This window comes from Aspergillus eucalypticola (assembly GCF_003184535.1).
Source record: "Aspergillus eucalypticola CBS 122712 chromosome Unknown BO83scaffold_21, whole genome shotgun sequence".
NCBI lineage: Eukaryota > Fungi > Ascomycota > Eurotiomycetes > Eurotiales > Aspergillaceae > Aspergillus > Aspergillus eucalypticola.
In genome coordinates, this window is record NW_020290295.1 from 534,329 (window position 1) to 559,177 (window position 24,849).

The 24,849-nt window shown below is 52.4% G+C and overlaps 11 protein-coding genes across 11 annotated transcripts; 6 read left to right on the forward strand and 5 right to left on the reverse strand.

Annotated features, from left to right (window-relative positions):
• Positions 1-2: 2 nt before the first annotated feature.
• BO83DRAFT_429458 (uncharacterized protein) lies at positions 3-2,321 on the reverse strand (the record flags this gene model as incomplete). The annotated part of the gene is made up of 3 exons (XM_025535469.1): positions 3-16; positions 75-452; positions 512-2,321. The coding sequence occupies 3 exons, from the start codon at positions 2,319-2,321 to the stop codon at positions 3-5; spliced, it is 2,202 nt and encodes a 733-aa protein (XP_025385777.1).
• Positions 2,322-3,322: 1,001 nt separating this feature from the next.
• On the reverse strand, positions 3,323-4,931 carry BO83DRAFT_318199 (Creatinase/aminopeptidase; the record flags this gene model as incomplete). The annotated part of the gene is made up of 7 exons (XM_025527731.1): positions 3,323-3,516; positions 3,593-3,752; positions 3,807-3,918; positions 3,978-4,059; positions 4,108-4,206; positions 4,257-4,665; positions 4,716-4,931. Coding segments are annotated over 7 exons (1,272 nt in total), but the record flags the coding sequence as incomplete, so codon positions are not given.
• A 234-nt stretch (positions 4,932-5,165) lies between these two features.
• Positions 5,166-7,576, forward strand: BO83DRAFT_380477 (major facilitator superfamily transporter). Its single transcript, XM_025531758.1, has 3 exons — positions 5,166-6,105; positions 6,162-6,530; positions 6,588-7,576. The coding sequence occupies exons 1-3, from the start codon at positions 5,621-5,623 to the stop codon at positions 7,258-7,260; spliced, it is 1,527 nt and encodes a 508-aa protein (XP_025385779.1). The 5' UTR covers positions 5,166-5,620; the 3' UTR covers positions 7,261-7,576.
• A 185-nt stretch (positions 7,577-7,761) lies between these two features.
• On the forward strand, positions 7,762-8,286 carry BO83DRAFT_429461 (trypsin-like serine peptidase; the record flags this gene model as incomplete). Its single annotated transcript, XM_025535470.1, has 2 exons — positions 7,762-7,845; positions 7,972-8,286. 2 exons carry the CDS (start codon positions 7,762-7,764, stop codon positions 8,284-8,286), a joined length of 399 nt encoding a protein of 132 aa, XP_025385780.1.
• Positions 8,287-8,333: 47 nt separating this feature from the next.
• On the forward strand, positions 8,334-9,717 carry BO83DRAFT_429462 (uncharacterized protein; the record flags this gene model as incomplete). Its single annotated transcript, XM_025535471.1, has 5 exons — positions 8,334-8,418; positions 8,470-8,595; positions 8,643-9,125; positions 9,184-9,529; positions 9,585-9,717. 5 exons carry the CDS (start codon positions 8,334-8,336, stop codon positions 9,715-9,717), a joined length of 1,173 nt encoding a protein of 390 aa, XP_025385781.1.
• A 355-nt stretch (positions 9,718-10,072) lies between these two features.
• On the reverse strand, positions 10,073-11,913 carry BO83DRAFT_380480 (phosphoesterase superfamily protein). Its single transcript, XM_025531759.1, has 2 exons — positions 11,115-11,913; positions 10,073-11,056 (listed from the first exon to the last, which is right to left on the reverse strand). The coding sequence occupies exons 1-2, from the start codon at positions 11,676-11,678 to the stop codon at positions 10,256-10,258; spliced, it is 1,365 nt and encodes a 454-aa protein (XP_025385782.1). The 5' UTR covers positions 11,679-11,913; the 3' UTR covers positions 10,073-10,255.
• Positions 11,914-12,570: 657 nt separating this feature from the next.
• BO83DRAFT_380481 (asparaginase) lies at positions 12,571-14,225 on the forward strand. Its single transcript, XM_025531760.1, has 2 exons — positions 12,571-12,712; positions 12,782-14,225. The coding sequence occupies exon 2, from the start codon at positions 13,027-13,029 to the stop codon at positions 14,110-14,112; it is 1,086 nt and encodes a 361-aa protein (XP_025385783.1). The 5' UTR covers positions 12,571-12,712; positions 12,782-13,026; the 3' UTR covers positions 14,113-14,225.
• Positions 14,226-15,841: 1,616 nt separating this feature from the next.
• BO83DRAFT_419146 (uncharacterized protein) lies at positions 15,842-17,610 on the forward strand (the record flags this gene model as incomplete). The annotated part of the gene is made up of 4 exons (XM_025534866.1): positions 15,842-15,917; positions 16,464-17,087; positions 17,154-17,398; positions 17,446-17,610. The coding sequence occupies 4 exons, from the start codon at positions 15,842-15,844 to the stop codon at positions 17,596-17,598; spliced, it is 1,098 nt and encodes a 365-aa protein (XP_025385784.1). The 3' UTR covers positions 17,599-17,610.
• Positions 17,611-17,774: 164 nt separating this feature from the next.
• On the forward strand, positions 17,775-18,412 carry BO83DRAFT_439426 (uncharacterized protein). Its single transcript, XM_025536175.1, has 4 exons — positions 17,775-17,835; positions 17,885-17,907; positions 17,973-18,228; positions 18,283-18,412. The coding sequence occupies exons 1-4, from the start codon at positions 17,831-17,833 to the stop codon at positions 18,380-18,382; spliced, it is 384 nt and encodes a 127-aa protein (XP_025385785.1). The 5' UTR covers positions 17,775-17,830; the 3' UTR covers positions 18,383-18,412.
• An 81-nt stretch (positions 18,413-18,493) lies between these two features.
• Positions 18,494-19,575, reverse strand: BO83DRAFT_380483 (uncharacterized protein). Its single transcript, XM_025531761.1, has 2 exons — positions 19,356-19,575; positions 18,494-19,303 (listed from the first exon to the last, which is right to left on the reverse strand). The coding sequence occupies exons 1-2, from the start codon at positions 19,548-19,550 to the stop codon at positions 18,599-18,601; spliced, it is 900 nt and encodes a 299-aa protein (XP_025385786.1). The 5' UTR covers positions 19,551-19,575; the 3' UTR covers positions 18,494-18,598.
• Positions 19,576-20,359: 784 nt separating this feature from the next.
• BO83DRAFT_400978 (cytochrome P450 monooxygenase) lies at positions 20,360-21,967 on the reverse strand (the record flags this gene model as incomplete). The annotated part of the gene is made up of 5 exons (XM_025533434.1): positions 20,360-20,695; positions 20,769-21,036; positions 21,099-21,387; positions 21,445-21,840; positions 21,913-21,967. The coding sequence occupies 5 exons, from the start codon at positions 21,965-21,967 to the stop codon at positions 20,360-20,362; spliced, it is 1,344 nt and encodes a 447-aa protein (XP_025385787.1).
• Between the last annotated feature and the right edge of the window lie 2,882 nt (positions 21,968-24,849).

The following is a 24,849-nucleotide window of genomic DNA, read 5'->3' on the forward strand; positions in this document are numbered from 1 at the left end:
CATCAGCCGGGGTATGCTGGGTTAATTAGCACCTACTAGTCGTTCTTGTCGACTAGGAGAAAAAGAATGCTTACAGATAGGCAGGCTCTCTAGCTGTGGCCAGAAATCGAGCACCACGTTTTCGCCCATGATGAAGGTGTCCAAGAGGGATTGTGTCCTGGGATCCAGCAACCCTGGATCAATAGCGGGGTCCAATCCAGAGAATACGGTCGGCAACATGTTAGGATCAGGGTCATAATCCCTCACAGCGGTGGCTTCTGCCTGCTGCTCACGGCGACCCACCTCACCTCTATCTTCGGTCGGACGAGGGCTCCGTTCGAAAGGTGGACGGGATAGCTCAATCGGCTCGGTAGCTTGAGCGTCGCCAGTGTCCATCGGGGAGCCAAGGCGGGCCAGCTCATGTCGCAAACCCTGCAAGATGACGCTGTATTTCCAAGAAGGGGCGTTGCGAGCTGTTGCGTCGGCGAGGTGTGTCACTGCTGTTTCGGACAGTCTGTAGACTCATCCAAACCTGCATGCAAGGTGTGTTCCGGGCTCCGGACAAAGTCGAGACTAGCAGATGGCAGACGGTTGCGTCTGACCTGGATCAGGTATAGATAGATGATTGATAAAGCATTGAATGCGATGTACTGTGAGTACCAAAATGCTGGGAACAGTTCATCCTCACGCACAAAGCCAAGTATCAATTCTATGGCCTCTCGCGCTGCGGTAAGGCACAGATGCAGATGGTATCGGTAACTGCTGCGGTGTTCAGGCCACATTTGCCCATAATCCAATAATAAGAGAGGCCGCGTGATGAACATCAAGGCATGATGACGAGCCAGCTGCAGAACAGTCAACTGGCGCCGAAACACTGGAACCAAACTACTGGGCTGGATGACCCCGGAGAGGAAAGGAGGCAGTTCCGCTTGCCATTTCGCGACCTTGCCACACAGACCTTGAATGGTCTCAACTTCCGTCCAATCGGAGAGGCCCGAGAGAACGTAAGGCTCCTTGGCCGCCTGGGTGAGTATCTGTGCCAAGATCGCATGAAAGACTGGCGCATCCATCACACAGTCACATCTCGACAACCGCCTTTCCCGCGTTGTTAGGTCCTCATCATTGACGCGCGTGGGAAGATCTCCGTCCAAGTCTTCATCATGCCACAGTCGCGGTCGACCAAGGATCACACTCAGATACTTGTCCAGGGTATAAGAGCACCATACAAGGCGCCGTTGACACTCCTGCTGCACCAGATTCTCCTCTTCTTCATGGTGCCTCCTCGCCCATCGATTGTGCAAACCAAGTGCCATCATCAGCTGGACTGTGGTGCCAAATACGAACCACGCCTTCTGGGCTCGAGAGGAGCTGAGCAGATAAAGCACCATCAAAAAACGAGCTTGCACCGAGGCCAGAGTAGGGGCTCCCGTCTCGAGTGACAGCAGATGCTCTGCCTGCGCGTAGTAAAGCTCGCTGTTGCGCCAGCCATCCTCGTCGGCATCTCTCATTCGCCCGTCCTCATCCACGCGGAACATGGCTGCAGTACTCAGGAGCAAGAGCACGACGGCCTGGGATGCTACATCGAGCTGGCTGCCGATCCGGTTGCCCTCTGGATAGTCCTGGTATAAGCGCTGTACCAGGGGGTGAATGGTAGGCTGATGAAGCACGCGATATGTCGGCGCCGCAAACTCGAAATATCGGCGGATCAAGCTTCTGGCTTTGGCCTGGCCTGGCCAGACAAAATCTGATAGATGGACCTCGGGAACGACGCGATCGCCGTGGGAGAAGATGGAGACGGTTGCTGAGCCATCGGGATCCTGCGCAGGCGCAATGGGTTTGGAGGGACTGGCATGTAAGTCCTCCACGACCCTGCCCAAAAATGAGTGTGCTGAGCTCGGACCCCAGTACTGGCCAGTCCCGTCTACCGAGCCTCGTCGAACAGATGCATCGAGAATAGCAGACTCGGGAAGTGTGCCTGGCCCCGATGCAGGGCTGCTCTGCAGGCCTGGCCGGGAACAGTCTGTAACTGAACGAAGTACAGGGGGGGAATGCAGTGGCTGGATAACATCTGGGGCCGGATCTGGATTGAAGCTACGTGAGATGCCGTGCTCCCGCAGTGGACGATGGTTCTTGGTCCGCGACGATGAGGGAGGAGGACTGAGCGCCACACCCCGATTGTAGGCGGAGTCGTAGGTGCACGCCAAGTGACGGCGGGAGCAGGGACCACAGGGGATGTTGCCCGTACAAGCCTTCTTTTTGGCCTTGCAGGCATCGCAGGCGCGGGTCACCTTTCGGATCTTTCTCGCGCGCGTGGCGGGTGAGGCCTCCTCGCTGGCCGTCATTTCCGCTTGCTGTTGGAAAAGCTCCGCACACAGCTTTAACGGGCGGATGTAAATCGATAGTCAACCTCAGAACCCGCACATATGCTCTTTCGGATCGGACAGTCGGAAGCTGCAGCTCATGTGCTTGCCTGTAGGATGATCCAGGATGGTCCAGGTAGATTGACTGGCTATTATTGGGAGGGAAACCCGGTTCCTCGATCAGATCCGCCCGCTTGTTTCCTTTTTCCGCCACCATTTTCCGCTCTCGGCTGACTGGCAGCTGACTCAATTCGAGTAAAATTAGTTAGTTAGTTAACTAACTAGTTAACTAAGTCAGTCAGTTAATGCAAGCATGAGGAATCAGTGTCTATCAACAGTCCATAGCATTAGTTTTCTATGGAGTAAGAAGAAGTAAATGGGTTGGAGTGTTAAAACTTCTGTATGAGCACGACCGATTTGTAGTATCGATGCTGGTAGTGCTGTCGAGTAGTGGTTCTACTACTAGCCTTGGATGAACAGTTAATAGTACCAACTAGTAGTACTGGGAGCGGTTATTGTATATATTTCCGGTCCAGCGCGGCCAGGACTGATGGTAATGATGCTTTAAGTACTAGTAGTGGCTGACGGTCATAATCTCCAGACTAGTACCCAAATAGACAGTGAGTAATGAGCCTTATGTAGGGTTTAATAGCAGCATATCGAATAACAGGATGATTTGCAATTGTTCATCTGTCAAGTGCTGCAAAGCAAAGCAAAGCAGTAGTAGATGAGGGAAAGGGAAGATGCCGACCGGGAAAGCCCTGGGTCCCGTGCTCTGATTTCAGCCTGAGGCTCTCATGGATCTCAAATGGTCTCACGCCTCCTCCACTTTTGGAGAAGCACATCACACCCAACACCCAACACAACAGTATCATCACCACCGCACCTCTTCTCCAATTGCAACAATTTTTTTTTCTACTATCTACTATATCAAAAACCCACCCGCGAGTCCCCATATCGCATGTACCACCAACACTGAATGCCTATGGATCCCAAGGCCCAGATGCTCGACGACCGGTCAACAGCTCTGCCTCCCCACCCTCCCGCACCAGAAAGATGTCTTCGTGCCGTACCCCGAATCGATCCACCAGATACACCCCAGGTTCCGAGGTGAACGTCATACCGGCTTGAAGGAGAGTCGCATCGTTGCCCTTGTTCAGATAAGGGCTTTCGTGGGCTACCTCGCAACAACAGCATGAGCACGACTCCACAGACAAACCTCCAGGCCCCCCACACAGACGCTGGCGACTCACCTTTGATTCCAATTCCGTGCCCAACACGATGGGTAAAGGCTTCCCCGTACCCGGCGTCCGTGATCACCTCCCGGGCAGCAATATCAACGCTGGCCGCACTGGCGTCGACCCGGAACTGCCCTATGGATTGGGTTTGAGCTTCAAAGACAACGTCCCACACCTACAGCAGTCAGCCAGTTGATCTCGCTCACGTAGGGTAAGGATCGAGGTTTACCTCCAGCTTATCTCTCAAACGCGTCGGGGTGGGCATATCCGGTGTCGGTGGTTCAAGGAACGGCGGGAAAAAGGTTCGACAGATATCCGATGAGTACCCAAGGAGATGGGCGCTGACATCGGTCAGCAGCAGCTACGGTGGGACAGGGAACGGCCCTGTGTGCCAACTTACCCTACATCAATCAAAACAAAAGTTTCCGGCTCAAGCACCTTCGAACCGTTGGTGCCTCCATGTGGGTTGGCGGCATTCTCGTCTACCCTTCATGGTCAGTCTCGCACCTTTGCAGCGGTCGGACACATACCAAACAAAACAATATCGAAAAATGGCTCCAACCCAGCCGAGCGAAGAGTATTGTCCAGGGCCCTTGCGATTTCACTCTCGGTTAGACCGGGGTAGAGGCCTACTTAGTGTCAGTCCGTCCACAGTGCGACCGAGTGGGGGATCACGAACATTTGCGCATCTGCCGTACGGCTTCCACAGTCCCGGTATTCACGGCGCGAAGAATCCCCACCTCAGTGTTGGATTTGATCTGCCGGACGCGCTCCACTTCTCCCATCAGCCCAACGATTTCGAACCCCGAGTGACCGAGACCCCGTTGGATAAAGTCCCTCATTTCCTCGTCCACCATGAGTCGAGGTGGTCGATCATGTGCCGAGAAGATGACAGAATCCTTCAATGTATCGTATGGGTTCCAGTGTTCCTCCCAAGGAATGATCTCGATTGGCTCAAGAAACGGCATTTTCAACAGTCGGGCTCGCTCCGCCTCGAACGATGGGGCTAGGAATGTCGTCTTTGCGGTGACAAGGCCCGACGAATGACGATAAGGCTGCACCACCATAAGAAAGGGGCGTTCCTCCGGCTGAGCGATGTTAGTACACACAAGGGTTTCTGGGGAGAAATGGCGCTCACCTCCCAGACCTCCCATTCCGGCTGGCTCACATTAGCATAGTATTTGAACGTATACCCCGGCTCCACGACAAAGGCGTCCGCCCCATCGGCGACCAGAGCCCTCGCCAGGCGGTTGCGGCGCTCATCGAACTCCTCAACTGCGATAGGCGCAGCTGTATCCAGAAAGTAATACCCTGTTCCTCGGAGATTTTCAATTGAACATCTCTCGAAGGATTCATATGGTGAAAGTGAAACCGACGACGGTTGCGGGAAGGGGCTGAAGAGCGACAGCCTCTGCCTTCGAGTCAGACCCCGGTCGTCGATTCTGATGGGGACGCCTACTTACCGGGAAGAGCGCGTAGATGCTAAGCAACAGTAGACCAGCGCTGGTAATAAAGCGCAGAATAGATCTCCGGCATTGATGCGGTGGTTGGAATAGCGGTCTTTCCTCCGCCAGTGGGAGAGACTCGGTCTGCTTGTCCAGCATGATGCTGCCGAGAGGGGGAAGAATACAGAATTTGTTTCAGGGATCCAGACAATGGATTTATCGCCGTGCTGCAGGAGTCGGGGGAGATCCGAGCGCTTGCAGGTCTGGAAAAGAGGGGAAGATGCGCTGAAAGGATGCTAGATGGAGATTCCCCGCCCGGCTGGATCTTCCTTGATTGGATTCTCTAGCATCTCCCTTGGCGACTCGCAGCTTATCGCCGAATGTCGCGGTTGGTCCGCCATCCAGGCTGTTCTTCATTGGGCTTATCAGAGATGTTAGTCCAGTCTCTTGCGGGACAATCGAGGCTCGGATCGGCCGACAGACGGGACAGATAGGCAGGGCGCAGCAGAGATAAATACACGCACCTCGTCATGGCTCGATTGAGTAGGATTTAGGAAACTGCTTGGCCTTTGAGGCAGACGCAAGGTTGACCGCTGAGATGGCTCGCAAAGAGGATCGAGACTCGGTACGGACGACGGAAGCAGCTCAGCCTGCCAAACAGACACAGGTGCAGATATCGCCTGATGCCGCTGACGATGTCGCCCCAGACCAAGGCTGTCGAAAGACCTCCAAATTCTCAGTCTTGCTGATGATCGTGTTCTCCGGTCTGGCCATTGGCTCTGACGGTTTCAACGCATCTATAATCGGCAACCTCGAATTGGTCATGGAGGTCATCTACCCAAAGGCTCTCACCACGGCTGTCGCATCTCGTTTGTCCAACGCCTTTATGGTAGGTATGATCATTGGCATGTTGTCCTTCGGATACTTGTCCGATAAATTGGGCCGCAAGACCGGCGCAGTCTTGACCACCGTCATCCTCGTCCTAGGGATCGCATTGAGCGCTGGTGCTAGCGGAACAGATCGAGATGGAATGTTTTGGATGTTGATTATTGCGAGAGGAATCGCTGGCGTCGGCGCGGGTGGGTGAGTCTCACAGTCATCTCAAGTACTCTCGCAACTGTTACTCACTCGTTCCCCAGGGAGTATCCGGTTGCCGGGGCTGGTGCTGCAGAAGCCACCGATGAAGATCTGGGTGTCCGAAACAAACGAGGCTTCATCTTTGCCATGATTGCTGACCTGTCGGCTTCCCTTGGGTTCGCCTTTGGTGCCCTAGTCCCCCTGCTGTTGCTTCTGTGCTTTCACCAGGAGGTCCGTCATTATGAAGCTGTCTGGCGGATTTCACTCGCGCTGGGGGTAATTCCTCCGCTCTCCATCTTTTGGTTTCGATACCGAATGGCTGTCAGCTCGGCTTATCGCAAGAGCGCGATGCAGAAGCAAACAGTGCCCTACTGGCTGGCACTAAAGCGTTACTGGCGTCCGTTGTTAGGCACGTGCGGCTCTTGGTTCATGTAAGTAATGCAGTATACGCTAACTATTGTCCGTTGTGATTCTAATCATATCGGCAGTTATAACTACATCTCGTACCCGTTTGGGCTATTTTCATCAACAATTGTCGGTCGCGTGAACCCGACCTCCTCTCTCGCACTGACAATGGCCTGGGGCACGCTCATCAACTGTTTTTACATCCCCGGGGCATTCATCGGGGGCTTCCTGTCCGACCGGATTGGGCGGCGGCGGACCATGGCGCTCGGGTACTTTCTCCAGGCTGCCCTGGGCTTTATCCTGGGTGGCGCGTTGGGACCCATCGAAAAGTCGCTGCCACTCTTTATTGTGCTCTATGGCGTTTTCCTCACGCTCGGAGAGGTGGGTCCCGGATCGACGATTGTTGTGACAGCCAGTGAAAGTTTCCCGACCGCGATACGCGGGCATGCCGTGGGATTTGCAGCGGCATGGAGCAAGGCGGGGGCGGCCATTGGGACGGCGGTTTTCAAGCCTATCCTGGCTAGCTGGGGAGATGATGAGTTTCGCGGCACGCAGGCCGTGTTTCTCATTGGCTCCGGGTTCGCCGTCCTAGGGGGGCTCTTGGCCTGGTTTGTGTTCCAGGATGTGGATCACGCGCTGGACAATGAAGACCAGGCTTGGAAGGACTATCTCGCTGCTAATGGCTATGGGGATGTGCAGTGGGGCATTGCAAGTAGCTCATCGCATGAGCCGGAACCGAAGGCAGCGCAGACGTAGTCTCGGAGACTCCGTGGTCACTATAGAGTTGTCGGTTTGCAGGTATGCTGCCGAGCAGTACTCGAAAGTATCTCATTATGATCGTATATCCTCTAGCGTCTTAAGCATCCGGGGGAGACTCGTATTCTTCAGCTTCAACGAGGGCATTGCCGTCGCTTAAACATTTCAAATTCAGTTGAATGGGAGTGCGATTGGGTGCCGCAAGCCTGCCCTTAATGTTGAGGGCATATGTTGCCGTTCTAGACCCAGAGGCTCGAACTTAGTTTCATGCAGGAACTGACAGGGTTAGGTCAGGCCATATGGGCCATCGCGTGCGGTAAAAGTAGCCGACGGTGCGCAGCATCTCAGGTCATCTATATGCATTCAAAGGAACGTAAGACAAGAAACTTGCACACAATGGTCTCGATACGTTCCAGCAGGCACATGGCAGATAAAATTATATTTCAAACTAATATCTTCGTCTGCAAAAGTTCATCACAGTCTCTTTCTGGCCATCCCCACATGAAGAAGGTAATGAAGCCATCTTCGAAGATTCCCGTGAGCTGGTGGACCGCAAGCACTTCGCCCCAGGGGGGAAGTATCACTGTAAGTATCCCAAACCCCTGCACACGATTCTCATCCCACTGACAGGCACTAGCCATCGTCAAGCTATTCATGCGATACGAAGGCCAGGAGCCTGACGACCAGCGTCATGCCATAGGCACGGGATAGCTTGTTCGCGATGACACCCTCGTGACCGCTGGTCACTGTGCCTTTGACCGGAGCCAGAACGATGGGAAAGGGTTCGGTCGGGCGATCGAGGTTAAAGCGTACATTGGCTACAACGGCAAAAGGTCTATCAATGACCCCGACGTCCAGTTCCGGCACGGCGTCCAGATCGTGACCACCGAAGGATGGCTTCAATCTGGGGTGAATCGCCATCAAGACGTGGCTTTTATCCGGCTCGATCGGCCCCTCACCTATGTCACTACCCTTTTCAAGCCGACTGAGACCCCCTTGATAAGCAAGGATATCATTTTGGCGTAGTGGGATATCCCGGTGATATGCAGGTGGATGGAGAGTTTGGCGCACAGATGTACGAAGAGTTCAAGACTGTCGAATGGAATCGGCGCAAGACAGCGAACCAGATGCTAGAGTATCGCATCGATACATACAAAGGTGCAATGCAAAGTTGATATTATTAATTCTACCTGCTAACTCTCATCTTAGGTCAATCAGGGTCTCCAGTCCTTGTGCAGAATCAGCCTTTGATCTCCATCGGTGCTCATGTCTATGGGGAGCTGGAAATAACTCAGCCAGTCCCATTGGAGGGGAGTATGGAAATCCATACCATGAGTACGTTTCCGTTCTCCAGAGACAGTATCCTATCCAGACGACTAAAGCCGGCATCAAGTACGTCCGTGTGGGCGGGGACAGCATGGACAGGAAGTCGGATGCAGAGGACGCCTTCTGGGACGACCTGAAGGATGTGCTCAAAGTCGGCGCACCAATGATCTCGGGCGCCCTGCAGACGGTCAGTCCATTCTTGGGTCCCATTGGAGGACCAATTTCCGCTCTAGCTGGCACTGCCATCTCCGTGGCCGCCAAACGGAGTGTCGAGAGTGGGTTTACTGATGCCCATCCGGGTGAATTTGCTCAGTCTCGCACGGCCGAAGAAGCCATCCTGTCCGAGGCTGCGCTGCAGGCCTTCTTGCGGGCGGATGCTGACCGTATGAAACAGCTCGGTATCAGCACGCGGATTATGGAGGAGTACAAGAAGGCAGCTGCAGATGTTGATATCGTGGCGCCTACGATCTTACCGGCCATTTTGCCGGCGGCGTTGCATCTCTCGCAAGATATGTACACCCAAAAGGGTGCAGAGGCAGGTAGAGAACCATTCCATCCGACATCGTACGGTCGGCGGGAGCCAATCCGCCTCCCAAGGGATTTTCGATGACTCGTTCACGCACTACCTGCTCAAGTTGGTGGAGCGCGAGACGGAGAATGAGATCTTCTGGGGCATGTTGGGTTCGGTGCTGTCGGCTGCCTCCAAGGGGGCAAATGCCGTTCAAACTGGACTATCTGTCATTAGCAAGATGGTGCCGACGACTGAGGCTGCCTTTGAAGAACAGCCAATGGACCCGTACCTGAAGGTCTTGGGCCGTCGTGCCCTGCTCGCCGGGGCGACTCTGCAAGTGCTCCGCAATACGCCACCAGAGCAGCTCAAGACAGAGGACTTCTTCACCCGCATCCAATATATCATGCAGAAGATCGGGCCTGCGGTGATGAAGTATGCACCTGTGGTGGTCTCGGCGGTTCGTCCAGTTCTCATGCCTATTATTCAGCCTCCAGCAGAACTACTTCTCTTGCTGGATCCTCGTCGTCGACCCTGGAGGTGCCAGGAGGAGGCGTCGGTGGGCTGAAGAAACGACCGAGTCAGACCTTCTTCAACAAGATGATGGGCACAGCCAATGGTAAAGTTTCTGCCTTTTTCATGATGGTTAGGAATGATTTGAAAATAAAGTAGGATTTAGAGTGAAAGCTGCTCCTGCGTGAGCGTGTTTTCGAGAGCCAGGATGCGACCGAGGCTAGTGGATACAATCAAGATGGGTTGATGTGGACCAGTATGAATGACGCTTGAAGAGTCATATAGACCTCCTGTGTGTAGAGTGCGGAACCCAGTGCCGGGAATTTATTGATCCCCTATCCACTGTCGCAGGATATTCTAAAAGTGATGAAATCATTCGCCCCAACCCATCCTTGGGCTACAAGTAGTAATACTCTAGGAAGAGATTCGAAGGAATGTTCTACCACACTCATGGATGAAGACGGGTATATTACGAATATATGTATTGTCTTTATCATCAATCATACAGGATCTATCTTCCTTCTGTACCATGCTAAGCCTGGAGAGATCCGAGAATGTACACATCTCCGACGAGGCTCAGCTTTTCAGATGTACTTTTTCTCAGTTCAATATCTCCTTGCAACCCACCACTGCGTAACAGTTTGTCATCTACTTCCGAAAAGACACCGGACTAGGCAAGGCAGTCGGGGTGTTGTCGCGGGATCGCGTCTGCACCAGATGCTCAAAAGATGGCGCATACTCGACCCGCGGAGTGAAAGGGTCAAAGTCCCAGAGATAGCCCAGGGTGCGCAGGATTGACGAAGCGGAGTAAGACACGGAGTCGCCGGTGATGCTAGTGCCCTTTTGCTCGACATATCCCTTACCCACCCAGGGGGAGATCAGGAGAGTGGGGATACGACCACCCAGACGGTTGAAGTTGAAGGTATAGTCCTTGCCATTCGGGGTGGTAGCCGTGTAGGTGAGGTTGTCCGGCCGGGGAGCCAGGGGCGGAGGCACATGATCATGGAAACCACCAGTCTCATCAAAGCTGAGGATGAAGAGGGTCTCATTCCACTGGGGACCGGCGCGCAGAGCGTCGTAGACGTTCTTGATCAGCTTCTCGCCGTCGGAGACCAGACCGCTGGGGTGCATAGAGTTGGTGCCGACACCGCAGCACGAGGGGTTAACGTAGCTGAATTCCGGCAGAGCACCAGCGGCGGCATCCGTGTAGAACTTTTCCAGCGCCTTGACCTTGTTGGTGTTGTTGGAGGTGTAGGTCCAGTTGTAGAACTCAGCATCGGGACCCGTGCCACCGGCCGTGTCCCAGTAGTTGATCCAGGAGTGGCCGGTCTCAGTCAGCTGCTGGAAGATGGAACGCTGGGGAAAGGCGTGGTTATCAAAGGCCTCGTCGTTGGTTCCATGACCATACGAGGTACCCGAGGTGAGTGCAGCCCGGTTGGGGTTGGTCGGCTGGATCGGGGTTAGCAACTTGCCATTCACAGGTCACAATTGGGAAGGAGATACGTACGCCAGGCACATCTGAGTGCCAATGGTTGAAGACGACAAAGTTCTGGACGAGCTCGGTAAGCACAGGCACCTGCTGCTCGGTGTAGTAGTTCATGACCTGCACGGACAGCTCGGTGCGGTTGGCATCGGCGCTGTACAGGCGCAGCTGTTCGGTGACGAATCCCTGCTGGGAGGGGGTCAACTTGCCCTGGGCGATGGCCGCATTGTCGGGAGTGAAGGTGCCATAGAACTCGATGTTGTTGCCATAGACCGCATGGTCGGGATCATCGGTGACCGAATCGTAGTCTCTGGCCGCACTGCAGACGATGCCCTGAGAGAGATCGGTGATGTTGTAGGGGTTGCAGAAGGGGCCGTTATTGATAGGGTTCTCCAAGCCCTTGATGGTCTGACCTCCCAACAGGTTGTCCACGGAGCGGTTCTCCATGACTAGGACCACGACATTCTTGATCTTGGACTTGAGATTCTGGATGGCGGAGTTGGAATGAGCCTGATGGCTAGGGTTTGCCGGGATGGCCGAGGCAGCGGCAGCAAAGGCCAGCAGACCGACCAGCGCACTGGGATGCATGATGAGCCAGTTGGAGATTGAGGTACAGATTGGAGAGGCAGAATGCAATACCCTGGTGACAATACAAGCCATTGGCAGGATGGTCGAGGGGGAGCCTTCTTATAGCATCTTTAGGGTGGATATAGAGCTGTCACTCGGACAGGTTTTCTTCCCATCTCTCCCCCTGCAGGGTCTGCACGTGGTGGTGTCAAGTGGTCGAGAAACCATCTGTTCTGATTAAAAGAGTATATTTCATGAGTTAACCGAGCCATTCGCATGGGCTCCATTATCCATTATTCACCACCCCTCTTACCCATCGGCAGGAACACGAAGCACGGGTGCAGCTCCAATGGCATCGATCTGCAGGGGCACGAGGCACGGGGTCGGAGGGTATTTCGAAGGGGTCTCCCCACATCTGGAGACACAACCTATCTACTACCGACTACAACCTTGACTGTTGAGTGTGGCCGAGGCTTGTCCTACCGTCCGTCTTCATTGCTTGCCGATGCACGATCATCGGGGATCGACAGCCCCCGTGCGTGGTCACTTTCGCATGATTGGCTGCTACCGGCCACCCGGGATAATTACTAGTACTTTGACTGGGTAGTACTCCATACGATGTGGTGGTGTGAAATGACAACATGTCAAGCAATCATGCCAGAAGGAATTACTTTGTACGTGGAATCTATCGATTGGAAAAGCAGGAAGGTAGAGAGTAAGGGCACAGCGGTAGAATGAAAAAGATCAGGAGGAATCCCCCGATCGGTAGCTTCCGGGCCGCTCCGATACAACACACACACAAAGAGCAGAAGAGGAACAGGAACAGGAACAGGAAGGATAGTAAGGGTTATAGAAGTAACAGTAAATTTACAATAGAGTGTCAACTCACAGTGAACATCTATGACATATTATCGGATGACGAGATGGTCCTCGCATTGACACCCCAGGGGGCAAGCCCACTAGGCCATAAGGCAGCAAGGCGATAAGGCATAAATAACATGGTGCCTGACTGCCTGACTGCCTCGGATATCTTAATTCGATGGCATCTTTTCACTGTAAGCGGATTCTTTAATGGTGATGTGATAATCTCCTTCCAGCTGCCTCAGTAACACACATCAATTTAGTCATCCACATTTACCCCCCGCCTCCATCACGAAATGAATATTTTCTGTCCCGTTCTATCCTAACTGGTCCCTTCCTCATCGCATCCGCGCACCGCATTGGGAATAGTACCCTCACCCGGTTTGTCCATCCACCTGATATCGCAAACCACAGGAGGGCCCTTATAAAATCATTGCGCAGTCGCAAACATGGCGACGGTACCATTTCTTGACTTTGCAAGTGAACCCTCCACTTGGTATCATCCACCATGACCGCATCACCCAACCCATTACCTCGCGACCCCGTTCCCGGTTATGTCGTGACCTATCGCGGCAACGTCGTGGAAAACAGACACCAAGTCCATGCCGCCGTCACCGATGCCGCGGGCCGCATCATCTATGCTGTGGGAAATCCCACGCGTGTCACTTTGGCCCGCTCGGCTGCGAAACCTGCCCAAGCCCTGGCAGTTCTGGAAACCGGCGCCCCAGAAAAGTTTGACTTCGACGAAGCCGATCTGGCGCTGATGTGCGCCTCCCACAGCAGTGAAGATCGCCATCTTGCCCGTGCCCGCGCCATGCTGGCCAAAGTTGACCTGCAGGAAGAGAACTTGCGTTGTGGAGGTCATGCGGCCCTGTCGGAGTCCGTCAATCGAGCATGGATCAAGCGGGACTGGACGCCGACGGCCATCGCAAACAACTGCTCAGGAAAACACGCCGGCATGCTTGCCGGTGCAAAAGCTCTGGGAGCGCCTCCTGCAGAGTACCACTGCATCAATCATCCTCTCCAGCAGCAAGTCATGCACGCCGTCGAGGAGTTGGCGGGCTTGCCCTCGGATCATGTCCAATGGGCCATTGATGGCTGTAACCTGCCGGCCCCCGCGCTACCCCTGCAGCATCTAGCCGGCATCTACGCCCGTATCGCCAATGCAGCCGACGTAGCCTCTACGGATCACCCGTCTCCACGGACACAGGCGCTAGCTCGCATCTTTCGAGCGATGGCAGGCCATCCAGAACTGGTGGGGGGAGATGGTCGGTTCTGCACCGCGCTGATGCGGGCATTTGAGGGGGGGTTAATTGGCAAGGTGGGAGCGGACGGCTGTTATGCTATTGGAGTGCGTGCTTCAGGCTACACCCAGCAACTGGGGATTAGCGGGGCTCTGGGAATTGCGGTCAAGATTGAGGATGGCAACCGGGGAGTACTTTATGCCGCTGTGGTCGAGATCTTGCGCCAACTCCAGATCGGCACTCCCGCGCAGCTGCAGTCGCTGGAGGCATTTCATCAACCCGAGATCCGAAACACTGCCGGCGTGGTGACGGGGCACACCTCGCACCAGTTTCAGATCAGCTCGGTATAGGTAGTAGGAGGGAAGTTACATATCATGGAATCATCTTTTAGTACAGACGATGAGGGTCTTATCTGTGGAGGAAGGCCACCCACACAGCCTCAACGAGTGGAACAGGATACCTACTATAGCCCTTGAAGGTACATAGAAGAAACTTATTACTAGTAAGTACTAGCACTGCTATGAGTAGTAGATAATAAATATCCTGCTTGTACTACGTATCAACTTCACGCCGACATCGATATATATTTTGGTTCCGGGGTTACGGATAGTACTAGTCAATCGCGATGCTACTGCCATTAGTTTGTAACAAATATGAGTCCGAGTGCTGCGAAGTGATGACGGAGGTCTCTGATGACAGACAACAAGATAAGATGACATATTGCCTCGCTGTCATGCAGATAGCGGCTTCGAGAAGGATTCTCTGCCTTATCGCATGGGTGAATGCTACCCTCGGGTGGACCTTCTCCGGCAGTTGGGCTTATCGTGAGGAGTCAACACCGATATCGGGGCCAAGCCCTTTATCAATCATCATTCTATCAGTTTCCGTCCACTCGTCTATGGACCCTGGAACCCTTCTAGCTGGATAGACTAGCAATCTTCCCATGTCAACTCCATGTGGAGAAACTTTGATAAGACCATGTGGAGGAGATAGCAAGCCTCCACAGAACAAGACCATCTCCCACTGCAATCACGGCTGGGTTCCGAACAGACCCGCGTGCCAGCGCTAACATTTGGTATATAAATTGCTGCATCCAGGCAAGATGAACTGTAGAAGAAGCCAGGAGCTATCATCTCATCAACGGGGAAGTGCCACTGTCGGACGTGAGCAGCGACACGGCTACCCACATCGCCAGTGGATATCTGAACCCGCAGAAGTCGCGCATTCTGCTGGGATTGCTGCTATCTCAGGGAAAGAATATCACCGAGATTGCGGAGGTCTTTGCTTTGGGCACGGATGCATAGGTATCGATGGAAACATTGTATATAATAATGACCGCATGTAATGATCATGATGATAGATTGCAATAGAAAGTGATATAGTATCAGCAAAGGACACCGAGCGCTTTCCCCAGAGCTTCGTAAATAACTTTATCCTACCGACTACGACAACACTTGATCTCTTATGTCTTCGCCCCCTCGTATTCAGACCGTCGGACATGCAGGGTGCGTTGCGCCCGAAGGATCTGAGGACAAAGTGACACGAGCCAAAGGCTGATCCTTGCATATCGTAGGGCACCTCACGTTCATTGCCGGTGGTTTTATGTGTCGAGCACCGGGTCAGGTAGGACCCAGCCTTGTGGTATTTTGTGGGACAAACAGATGGTAGCCCACCTACCGATGAGACGGTCTCCTGTCGTCATTGCACCAAGACACAAAAGGGATTCCGCAAGGATCGTCACTATTTACTTCAATATTGATCACACGCACCACGCAAAAGCTATCCAGAGATTCCTTATCAGTTGATCTGGACCGCAATCCTGTTTCAGAGAGTAAGAATGAAGCATAAATGGTATAGCCCAAGCCTTAAAGATGTCGTAAGCTGGGATCTTACTTTCGGTGTAGATAGAGGGGTTAGGTGGTATTGGGGCGACTAGCCTTTCTGCTTACAACCCATGCGAGACACTTCACTTGGGATTACAGAGAATTGCTAATCAGGCGTGACAGGATATAAGGCACGATGATCAATTGGCATGTCGTCCGCGGACCTAGAGGAGGCGAAGACCCATAATTGATCGTTATGATTCGCGGAACTCCCGGGGTCTTCACGGCTTTCGATAATGCGGGATCGGATCCTCTCAGCCTCGTTTATGCAAGTGAGATTCCGAAGGGCTCTCTTGCACCTTAGCTCTTTGACACTCCCATTCCTTGCTCACTTGCAATAGATTCTATAGGCTAATTTGTAAACCTGCTGAAAGAGGCCGCTGATGATGATACAGGGCAATCTAAATAAAGAATGGAAAAATATCCTTGATCGATCATAACACAGGCCTGTTAATTATATCGATTTGGGGATCAGTTCAAGCCCATCGTCGATAATTGTCCTCCAAAGATTCTGCCACTGCAGAATGGAGCTAGGCAAGACCGGGTTTCAGACGGTCGCAGAACCACATCCAACTCATCTAGTCGAGGGAGGGATAGGCCTAACCATCCGTCTATTGTGCGAATCAAGAGTGACTGATCAATCATTGTGGAACTGCAGAATCTAAATCAGAAGGTGACGGTGGATGATCTTCGTCGCGCAGTGCCCGATTACTGCTTTACGCCGTCCCTGTTCTGGTCTTGCTTCTACCTGTTTCGAGACCTGGCATATGCGGGGATCCTACTGACCGCACTATATCAGCTACTACAAACCAGCGCAGTGCAAAATTCAACCCCGCTCTACTACCTCACGGTCAATGTGTATGGAGTATGTCAAGGCATTGCTTGGACGGGACTCTGGGTGATTGCACACGACTGTGGCCACAGCGGCTTCTCACGCTGGGGTGTGGTGAATGACACCGTCGGATTCGTCTTGCACTCCTTTCTCCTCGCCCCCTACTTCTCCTGGAAATTGTCTGATCGGCGACACCATATCTATGCCAATCATATTGAAAAGGACCTAAACTATGTGCCGCCTCTGCGCCAGTCCTACGCTGACAAGATCGGCCAGGCGGTCGAGGTGCTCGAGGATATAGGTCAGGATGCGCCCTTCGTCCTTTTCCTTCGCATTTTGCTGCAGCAGACCATCGGCTGGAACTGGTATATCCTGACCAACATCACCTGCCCTCCTACAGCTATTCCCAGGAAATGTTTGTCGCGTCACAGCCATTTCGATCCCCAAGGGGCATTGTTCTATCCCTCCGAGTGGCTGTCCATTGTGCTGTCGGATTTGGGCTGTTTCACTGTGATCGCCGGCTTTTATCAGCTTTATCAGCAGTTTGGTTCGTTCGAGACGCTGTTTTGGGTTTATATTGTGCCGTGGACATGGGTGCACCACTGGGTCGGTATGTGCAACCCTCCCCTTTCCCTGACAAATGAGGTTATCTGACAATATCTGTGTGAGTGCTTAGTGATGATCACGTATCTGCATCATACCCACCCATCGGTGCCCAAATACTGCCCTGAATCGTGGAGCTTCCTGCGTGGCGCGACCGCGACCATGGACCGCGACTTTGGCATCATTGGAACGCATTTCTTCCATCATATCTCAACCGACCACGTCACTCATCACTTATTCTCACGCATTCCGCACTATTATAGCCCTGTAGCTAGCAAGGCAATTATTCCGCTGCTTGGCAGCACTACCACGGACGGGGTGCATTCAATCACCAGGAGCTGCAGACGGCCTTCAGTCGGTGCCAGTTGGTGGAGGAGGACCCTGGAAAGGACGTAGCCTTTGGTTTACGGGCAGTGGAGACGTTAAACAACAAGGACGCAAAGAACATAGGGTTGTGGTATCGTGGGGGACGCAGCCCCTTGCCAGAGTTCAAGATGCGCGAAGCCAAATCATTCTAGGGACCAAGGAGCAGAATCCATGGTAGTGAACTTTGGAAGGAACCTGGACCGGTTGAATTCACTGCAATTGTCGGGGCTGCTGCCTAAGACGCCTTTGTCATGATTGCCTGCCTCATGTCTTCCCTTGTAATAAATTCCTGCCATTGCCAACACATAGCACTACTAATGACTTTATGGTCATCACCTTGAACCAAACAGCCTTTCGCCAATAACAATATAAAGCGGATTCACGATGGGGTAAGTCCACTGTGCCGACAGATCCCAGCCGGAGTCTGACATTGGACAGATACACCCACTACTACGGCGTCCGTGACACTCACAGCACAGAGTGGGTCACCGCATGGCCGCAGCTCGTGCAGGATGAAAGCGTGTAGTCGACGCGACTGATGTTCCCTTGTCCGGTCCAACTGACGACCCCCGGGACGACCATGTCACGCCGCCCCTGGTCGATGAGATCGAAGGCATTGACATCAACGGTGTTGCAAAGATGTCGCATGAGCCTCTTATAATCCATCCCAAGAATATTCGTAGTTTCGAATTCGTGAAAACGTCCGGCAAGCCGTATGACACGGCGGTGGGCTGCATCCTGCTGCGGGCACACGTCTTGGCCCCGAAACAGTTTCATCTGAGGTAAAGAGATGCACTGCCCTGACTAGTACGAGTCTCGGTTCTGATATGTGCCAGATCTGATGGGTCCTGGGATGAGATGGAATGGAAGTTGGCCCGTAATCTGTACGAGTCTCTCTGGCCAGACCAACTCCCTGACGCGGCAGTTCTTGGATGAGGATTAGGCAGAATTGGAGGAGGAAGAGAGACAGGCTTGGAGAAGATTTTACAAAACACTGAGATAGGCTTGTTCTTACAGTCAATACCACTATTGAACGTCTAGAGTGCTCCGACTCATTGCTCGTGAAATGAATTCTCTCCTAATCTACCCTTCTCCGGGGTATTCTATATCCCTAAATTAACATAGGCCGAGCAAGCAGTTCGCCAGTCACCATCAGTCCCCAAGCCAGATATCCCCGGTCGAGGGTACGCCCACAATCCATGACTGGTTGAAGTACTGTTGGAGAACCTTTTGTGCATAGGTCTGATCATTGACACAATAATCTCCCCCTGTTGGCCCGATATGTGGACAGTGAAGCGCCGGATCATACTGCACCATGTGCTCATGAACCTCCCGACATAACAGAGTGTTCCGACCTAGCTCGTAGTCCTTCCCGAGCGGAATTGCCGTGGTCAGGAACTCAAGACAAGCCGTATTGTTATCGTATTGTTGGTTTGCACCGGTGCAGTACTGATCATGCGTTGCGCAGATGGTCGTGGCGAGGATCTGGGTCAGTGATGCCGTAGCCTGGCTGGTCGTGCCGTTGATGGACTCGGCCAACGCCTCCACCAGGGTATCCAGCAGAAATCCGAACCAGCGAAAGGTGGCATCATATTGCATAATGCGTCCGTCGGAATCCCACATGATCCACGTGTCAATGGTGACCGGTACCAGCAGATTGCCGAAGGAGGTGGCATTAAAGGTGACAACCGTGGTCGCGGATGCGATATTCCCCTGGGCAATGAACTGCGTGATGCTATAGTCAACGGGAACCCCAACTAGGCTAACGTGGTCAGGGTCCGAAAAGAGCCCAAAGATATACTCCGTGTTCAATTCGCTGCCGTTGAACACGCGGGTGATGTCTACTCGACCTTGTACCTGCCGGGAGATGTCAGCGACTATGTAGAAGGACAACTACCCCTCCACATACATCCGGAGTAAACAAGGTGGAATTAATGGCCTCCATCTGCTCAACATTGGCAGGATATAGGAAATTGTCCCAGAAGGTAGTTTCCAACTTCCACAGCTCATCGACCGTATAATTCGGCGCCGTCGTGTTGGCCCTCCCCAACACCTGGGGAAGCCACAACACCCCGGCTGATATAGTAGCCAGCAAGAGACGCATGCTGAGTATAATACAGACTTTGCTGATATTTCGAGTAGTCAAAAATAGCTTGCCTGAACCTCTGCACTGGAAGAGCATTTAAATATTGACTGGTAAAAAATGTCAGGTGATGCCAAGACCAGGCGTACACCTAAGAATGCCGGTTGGTATGCAGTGAGGCCAATCATGAGAACGCATTGAGCAATCATGAGGAATCGTTAATTGCACCCACAACAGCCGTGGCATGCCAATCTGGAGATCTCATTGGATGTACCAGTTTGCAAAATCCTCAGCTTGCCACGAGGGTCATTACTATTCTATTTTGGCCTGCCGAGAACATCATCTGAGCCGGCCTTGGGGTCTACGTGTGGAGTAGGCTAAGGTGAGATGTGAAATCCCGTGCTATAGTTCCACCTCTCCTACTTATTCTAAGCTGATTAGCGACATCCTCATACCCTGCTGCGCGGACCTTAAGAGTGAATTTCCTTGGGGATAACCGGAGGAATATTATAGTATTGTGCTAAATTGCTATCTGGCTTGTATGATGGGAGTCCCGACACTTCATTGATATTGCCTAGAGGGCAACTGAGGTAGCAATGTGGGTTTGGGATGGGGACCCAGAATATAAGAAATTTAATATTATTGCGATATGTACTACATTTAGAGTCATTCGATGTACTACTAGCACGGGATCACATCACAGTACAATGAGTATAGAGTTTGCGAAGGTCTGAACAGGCAATAGTAATTAACATGATTAACGATAATCAGTCTGAGGGGGGGGAAGGTTGACAATCAAATTTCACAGCCAAAGGAGAAGACCATGCGAATCAGTAGCCGAGAACACCCGGGGTGCGCGGCTTCATGGTCACATCAAGCTTGACGCCGGTCCAGTGATATGACGAGAAGGTGTCCCGCTCAATATCAAAGTCATTGTTCACCAACTCCAAAGAGTAAAGATATACAAGTTTGGCGACACATATCCGGAACATCTGGTACGCCATCTGTCGCCCTGGACACTGGCGTGCGCCGATAAGAAACGGCCGCGAGGCTTTGAAATTATCCTTGCAATTTTGGTCGATCCACCGGTCGGGATTGAAGATATCGGGCTTCTCCCAATACTGAGGGGCATGGCCCAGAGTATAATGGTCTACCGACACCGCAACCTGGCCCGGTGCTTGATGTCAGTGAAGTGTCTCCATAAATCCAGTCTAAAGGAAGAGAAAAGTTAGACCTTACCCCCGGTGGGACGTAGATCCCATCAACTGTGGTGCCGCAAGACACCCGTTGTAGTATGCCCCCGTTGAAGGCAGGTGTGATACGGAAGGTTTCGTTGATGCAGGCGTTGAGATAGGGCAACCTGGCTAGACAGTCGTCCGACAGCTCATCCACGGCGGCCCCCACAGACAAGACCTCCGCTTCCAGTCTCCTTAAGCATTGTGGGTCCTTCAGCAGGAAATAAAACAAAGCGTTTAGCATGTTGTCTGTTGTCCCGTATATGCTAAATCTACGCCGATGGTTTAGTCCAGGGGCGCCATTATTCCCTACCGGCCTGGGACCGATGCTCACCGGAGAACAAAACAATTGACCTGCAATAAGGAATCAGGAACTTGGAGCATGGTCCTCGAAGCTGCTTGCCGGAGCCGACTGTGAAGGTTATCCGGGAATGCAGATTCATCCTTGTCATAGTTGACTTCGCCTGGATGGACGGGCCGTCGGAAGATGAAGCAGATGGCCTGCCATACTCTTAGAGCAATTGAAATGTGACGGTGAATGGTAGCTCGTGAAAAGAAGACTAAGAGTGTCTCAAGGAAGCACATGAAGGGGTCCAGCCAGTCAACATGAGGATTAAAGCTTACTATTACTTCGATTAGTGCCGAGAAGCTCGACCCCATTAGTGAATTGTGGAACATACCTCGCTCCGCTTCAACGCCGCGGTTTCCAAAGGCCGCCATGCTCGCGAACTGCCACAAGTACCGATTGTTCAACGTGGACAGGGAGACGGGTGCGGCTTCTGTCTGGCCTACATGATGGAATGCTAATTGCTCGGCCATTGCTAGGTGACAATACTCCTCGCCTTTGGCGGCCAGCAGCTCGTTCAACGAGGTAGCAACCAGGGGACGTAGCTTTCGGCGATTATCCTTCTCTGTTGAGTTGCCTAACGAATCTGCCATGCCGCCCAGGCTTCCCAACAGGCCTTTCCGACTGCCGTAAAGCGAGAAGTTATTGTCCCCATGGGGTCCATAGATGGTATCGAATGCGCTTATTGTTGCGAATGATAGCTCACTTGGTCCGATGCGAACTACTGGGCCTGAAGGATAGTCGGGTGAGCTTTCTGAAGATTGGGGAGATGCGAGGGATACGGAAACAGACTAAAGCCCACCGTAAGTGTCATGCAGCTCTTTGAAGGTGAACATCAGTCGGCCGGTGAGGACCATTTGTATGCTACAGATCTGGTACAATGAATTAGCTACCTGAGCAAGAGCATGGGGCGATGGCGACGATAATTGTCCTACCGGAAAAAATTTGGCCAGCAAAGGACCTGGAATATGCGACAGAGGGTCTAGATGGAGGCGGTATATCAGCCATCCGACAATGGCCGCTGCTAGCTGTATATCGAATAGTCTCGGTTAGTTGTGGGTGCAAGCTACATGAAGATCCAAAAACTATGTGCCGCATGGCACGTACTAGATAGAGAATCAGCATTGTGTACACTTAGGCTCATCGGCGGAAATGGTAGTTGTTGGGAAGTGAATGCTCCCTAGGGCCGTGAGATCATAGCCTTAGGCCTCGGTGTTGCTCAAATACAATGCTCGTCGGTCCACCATTTTCCAGTGGCCCCTCTTCAGACATTGGTCCTAAGGCACTCGCAATTTCATTTTCAATACATTTTTGGTGGTGACGACCTCGATGCAGGGAGGAGACGGGGGTGAGGTGACACCAGTTCTGGTCCCAGCTCTGCTGTTCATCCATGTGGTAGTGTCTTTCCATTACTACTATCGGCTGTAGCAAGGGTTGGTCTAGACTATCCATATGTCGAAACAGTAAGCCTGTTTCGTTGGGTGACATGAAAGGGGGGGTTGCCCCTTGCTTTGTTGAGGCAACCGTGAACAAATCACGAAGCGCGGGATTTTTCTACTTTGTCAGACTGCGAGGGGCCATTAGTATTACCAGTGGACCTCTGGATACCGGTGCACTGATATCGCAGGTTATATCTATTGGGTTTCAGTTACTGAACAACTCACATGATCACTCTATGAGGAGGCGCTGGTGGCTATAACATATTTGCCACAAAGAATCTACTAAATCTAACCAACAGTCTTTTATGCACCCCATTGAAGTAGAATACAACTGATCGAAATCTTATAATAAAATCAATAGGCCTAAATGTTGGCCCCTAACCTACGTAAGACAATGATTAATGCATGATTATTACAGAAAAGAAAATTTTGGCGTATGCGCCGAGCCATCATTCACTTTCGAGGCCCAGAAATTCCGTTCAAAGACGGCAAACGAGGATGTTGCCCAAGCACCAGGAAGGCCGAGCGGCCTATTTAGCGCGATATAAAGGTGGTGCAATAGCTGACTGTCTATCCTCACTACTGACGGAAAAGCTGACTCCGGGCGCATCATGGCGCCATTGTTGTCACACACACACACACACACACACACACACACCCCCCTCTCATCCGGCCTCGCCAAATGACCGACTGTCATCTTAGAATACTGCCAGATGGCTACCCTCATGCCATATGAGGGGGAAAATTTCAGTGTGTATAAAATACCATTCCAGCTACTTGGAGACCACAATTGACGATAGTTTCAATGGAGTTATACATGAATGCTGTTCTTACATGGAGACGCTGCAACTTCTTTTCGGGCGGGCAAGTATCAGGAACCATATAAGCAACGCAGTATAGTGTGCGGAGAAGGTAATGGAGACTTATACAATTGTTCAACGAGCACGGCTAGCATAGGATGGCAGATACACAGAAAACCACGGGACCGTAGGGACATGGTCGATCCGAGAACGTCATGCGGCAAGGGATGAATGTTAACTCCTTGGTCACGTAAGGACCCAGGGGCTCCCGCCTAATGAGGTAGACCCTCCGACTCAAGAGGAGCCGGACTGGCTGATTTATTTGCTCGATGATCGCCACTAAATGACAGTTGCAGCGAAGAATGAAGCAGCAGATAAGCCAATGGCTGGATGGAAAGTGTGCACCACGACATAATTTTTCATAATAACCAGACTCGAGGGAGTATTACTCGAATACACACTCTGGAGACTGGTAGGACCGACATTATTTACCGCGCGAGGTCCAGCATCGGCAAGGCTGTGTGGATGCCTGCCGATAACCTATTGCGAAAGATATCTTGCGCAACGAAAACGAAGGTGCAACCGCCAAGGAGCTGAATGAAAGTCAAGTCATCAGAGCCGTGGGGGTGGAGACATCCGTGGATGATAGGATGGTCTGCACGACGAAAACAGGCAACTGGAAGCCCATGCCGATGCCTTCTCCCAGAATCACCTGGTATACCATCCATTGACCTGTCCCGAAATCTGACTGCAGTGTCGAGAGCAGACCAGCGCCGATACTAGTCATGGCCGTCCCCAAAGGATCAAGACGAACCACGTTTTTCCTTAGGCTTATCGGTGCGACAGGTTTGCTGTTTTGGAAGGTAAAGAAGATAACGACTGGACTCAATAGCCCAAATGGGAGATATATATCGAAACACTAGCGGCACAAGATGTGGTTTTTCAAGGCCCGGCCCATCCTAAGAACCGGCGTCATGAGGTGACCTCGTACTCTCTATCATTTGATCTTGCGACGGAGGACCTACTGGCCTATAAGGTTGCAGAGGTATAATTACGTTCGCACTGAAAGTACGCTCACTAGGTACCCTGAGAAGGCTGTCCGTCGGCGGAATGGCCCACTGTGAGTGATGATGATAAGGGAACCGAAGAATGGCTCCCCTCCCCCCAGGCCGGCCACTGCGCGGGACGGATGAGAGGCCCGACAAAGACGGGGTGATGCTGCAGAAGGAAAAGCGAAGTTCAAACACCAAGAGGCCACTCATATTGGCACATTTGATGGGGAAGAAGGTTTTTAAACGGCTGAAAGGGAGTGTCACGGCGAAGGAAGTGAGCAGGTAGGTACTTGCATACCACCCGCATCATTCAGCAAGTGGAACTGCTGGATAATATTTGACATCGCGGTGGCCATAATGGTTTTATCGAGTGGTGTAAAAGAGATGCAGAAGAAGAGCCCGGTAGTGAGTGATCAATACCAGTTTCACGTCCTCTTCCCGCTCAGGC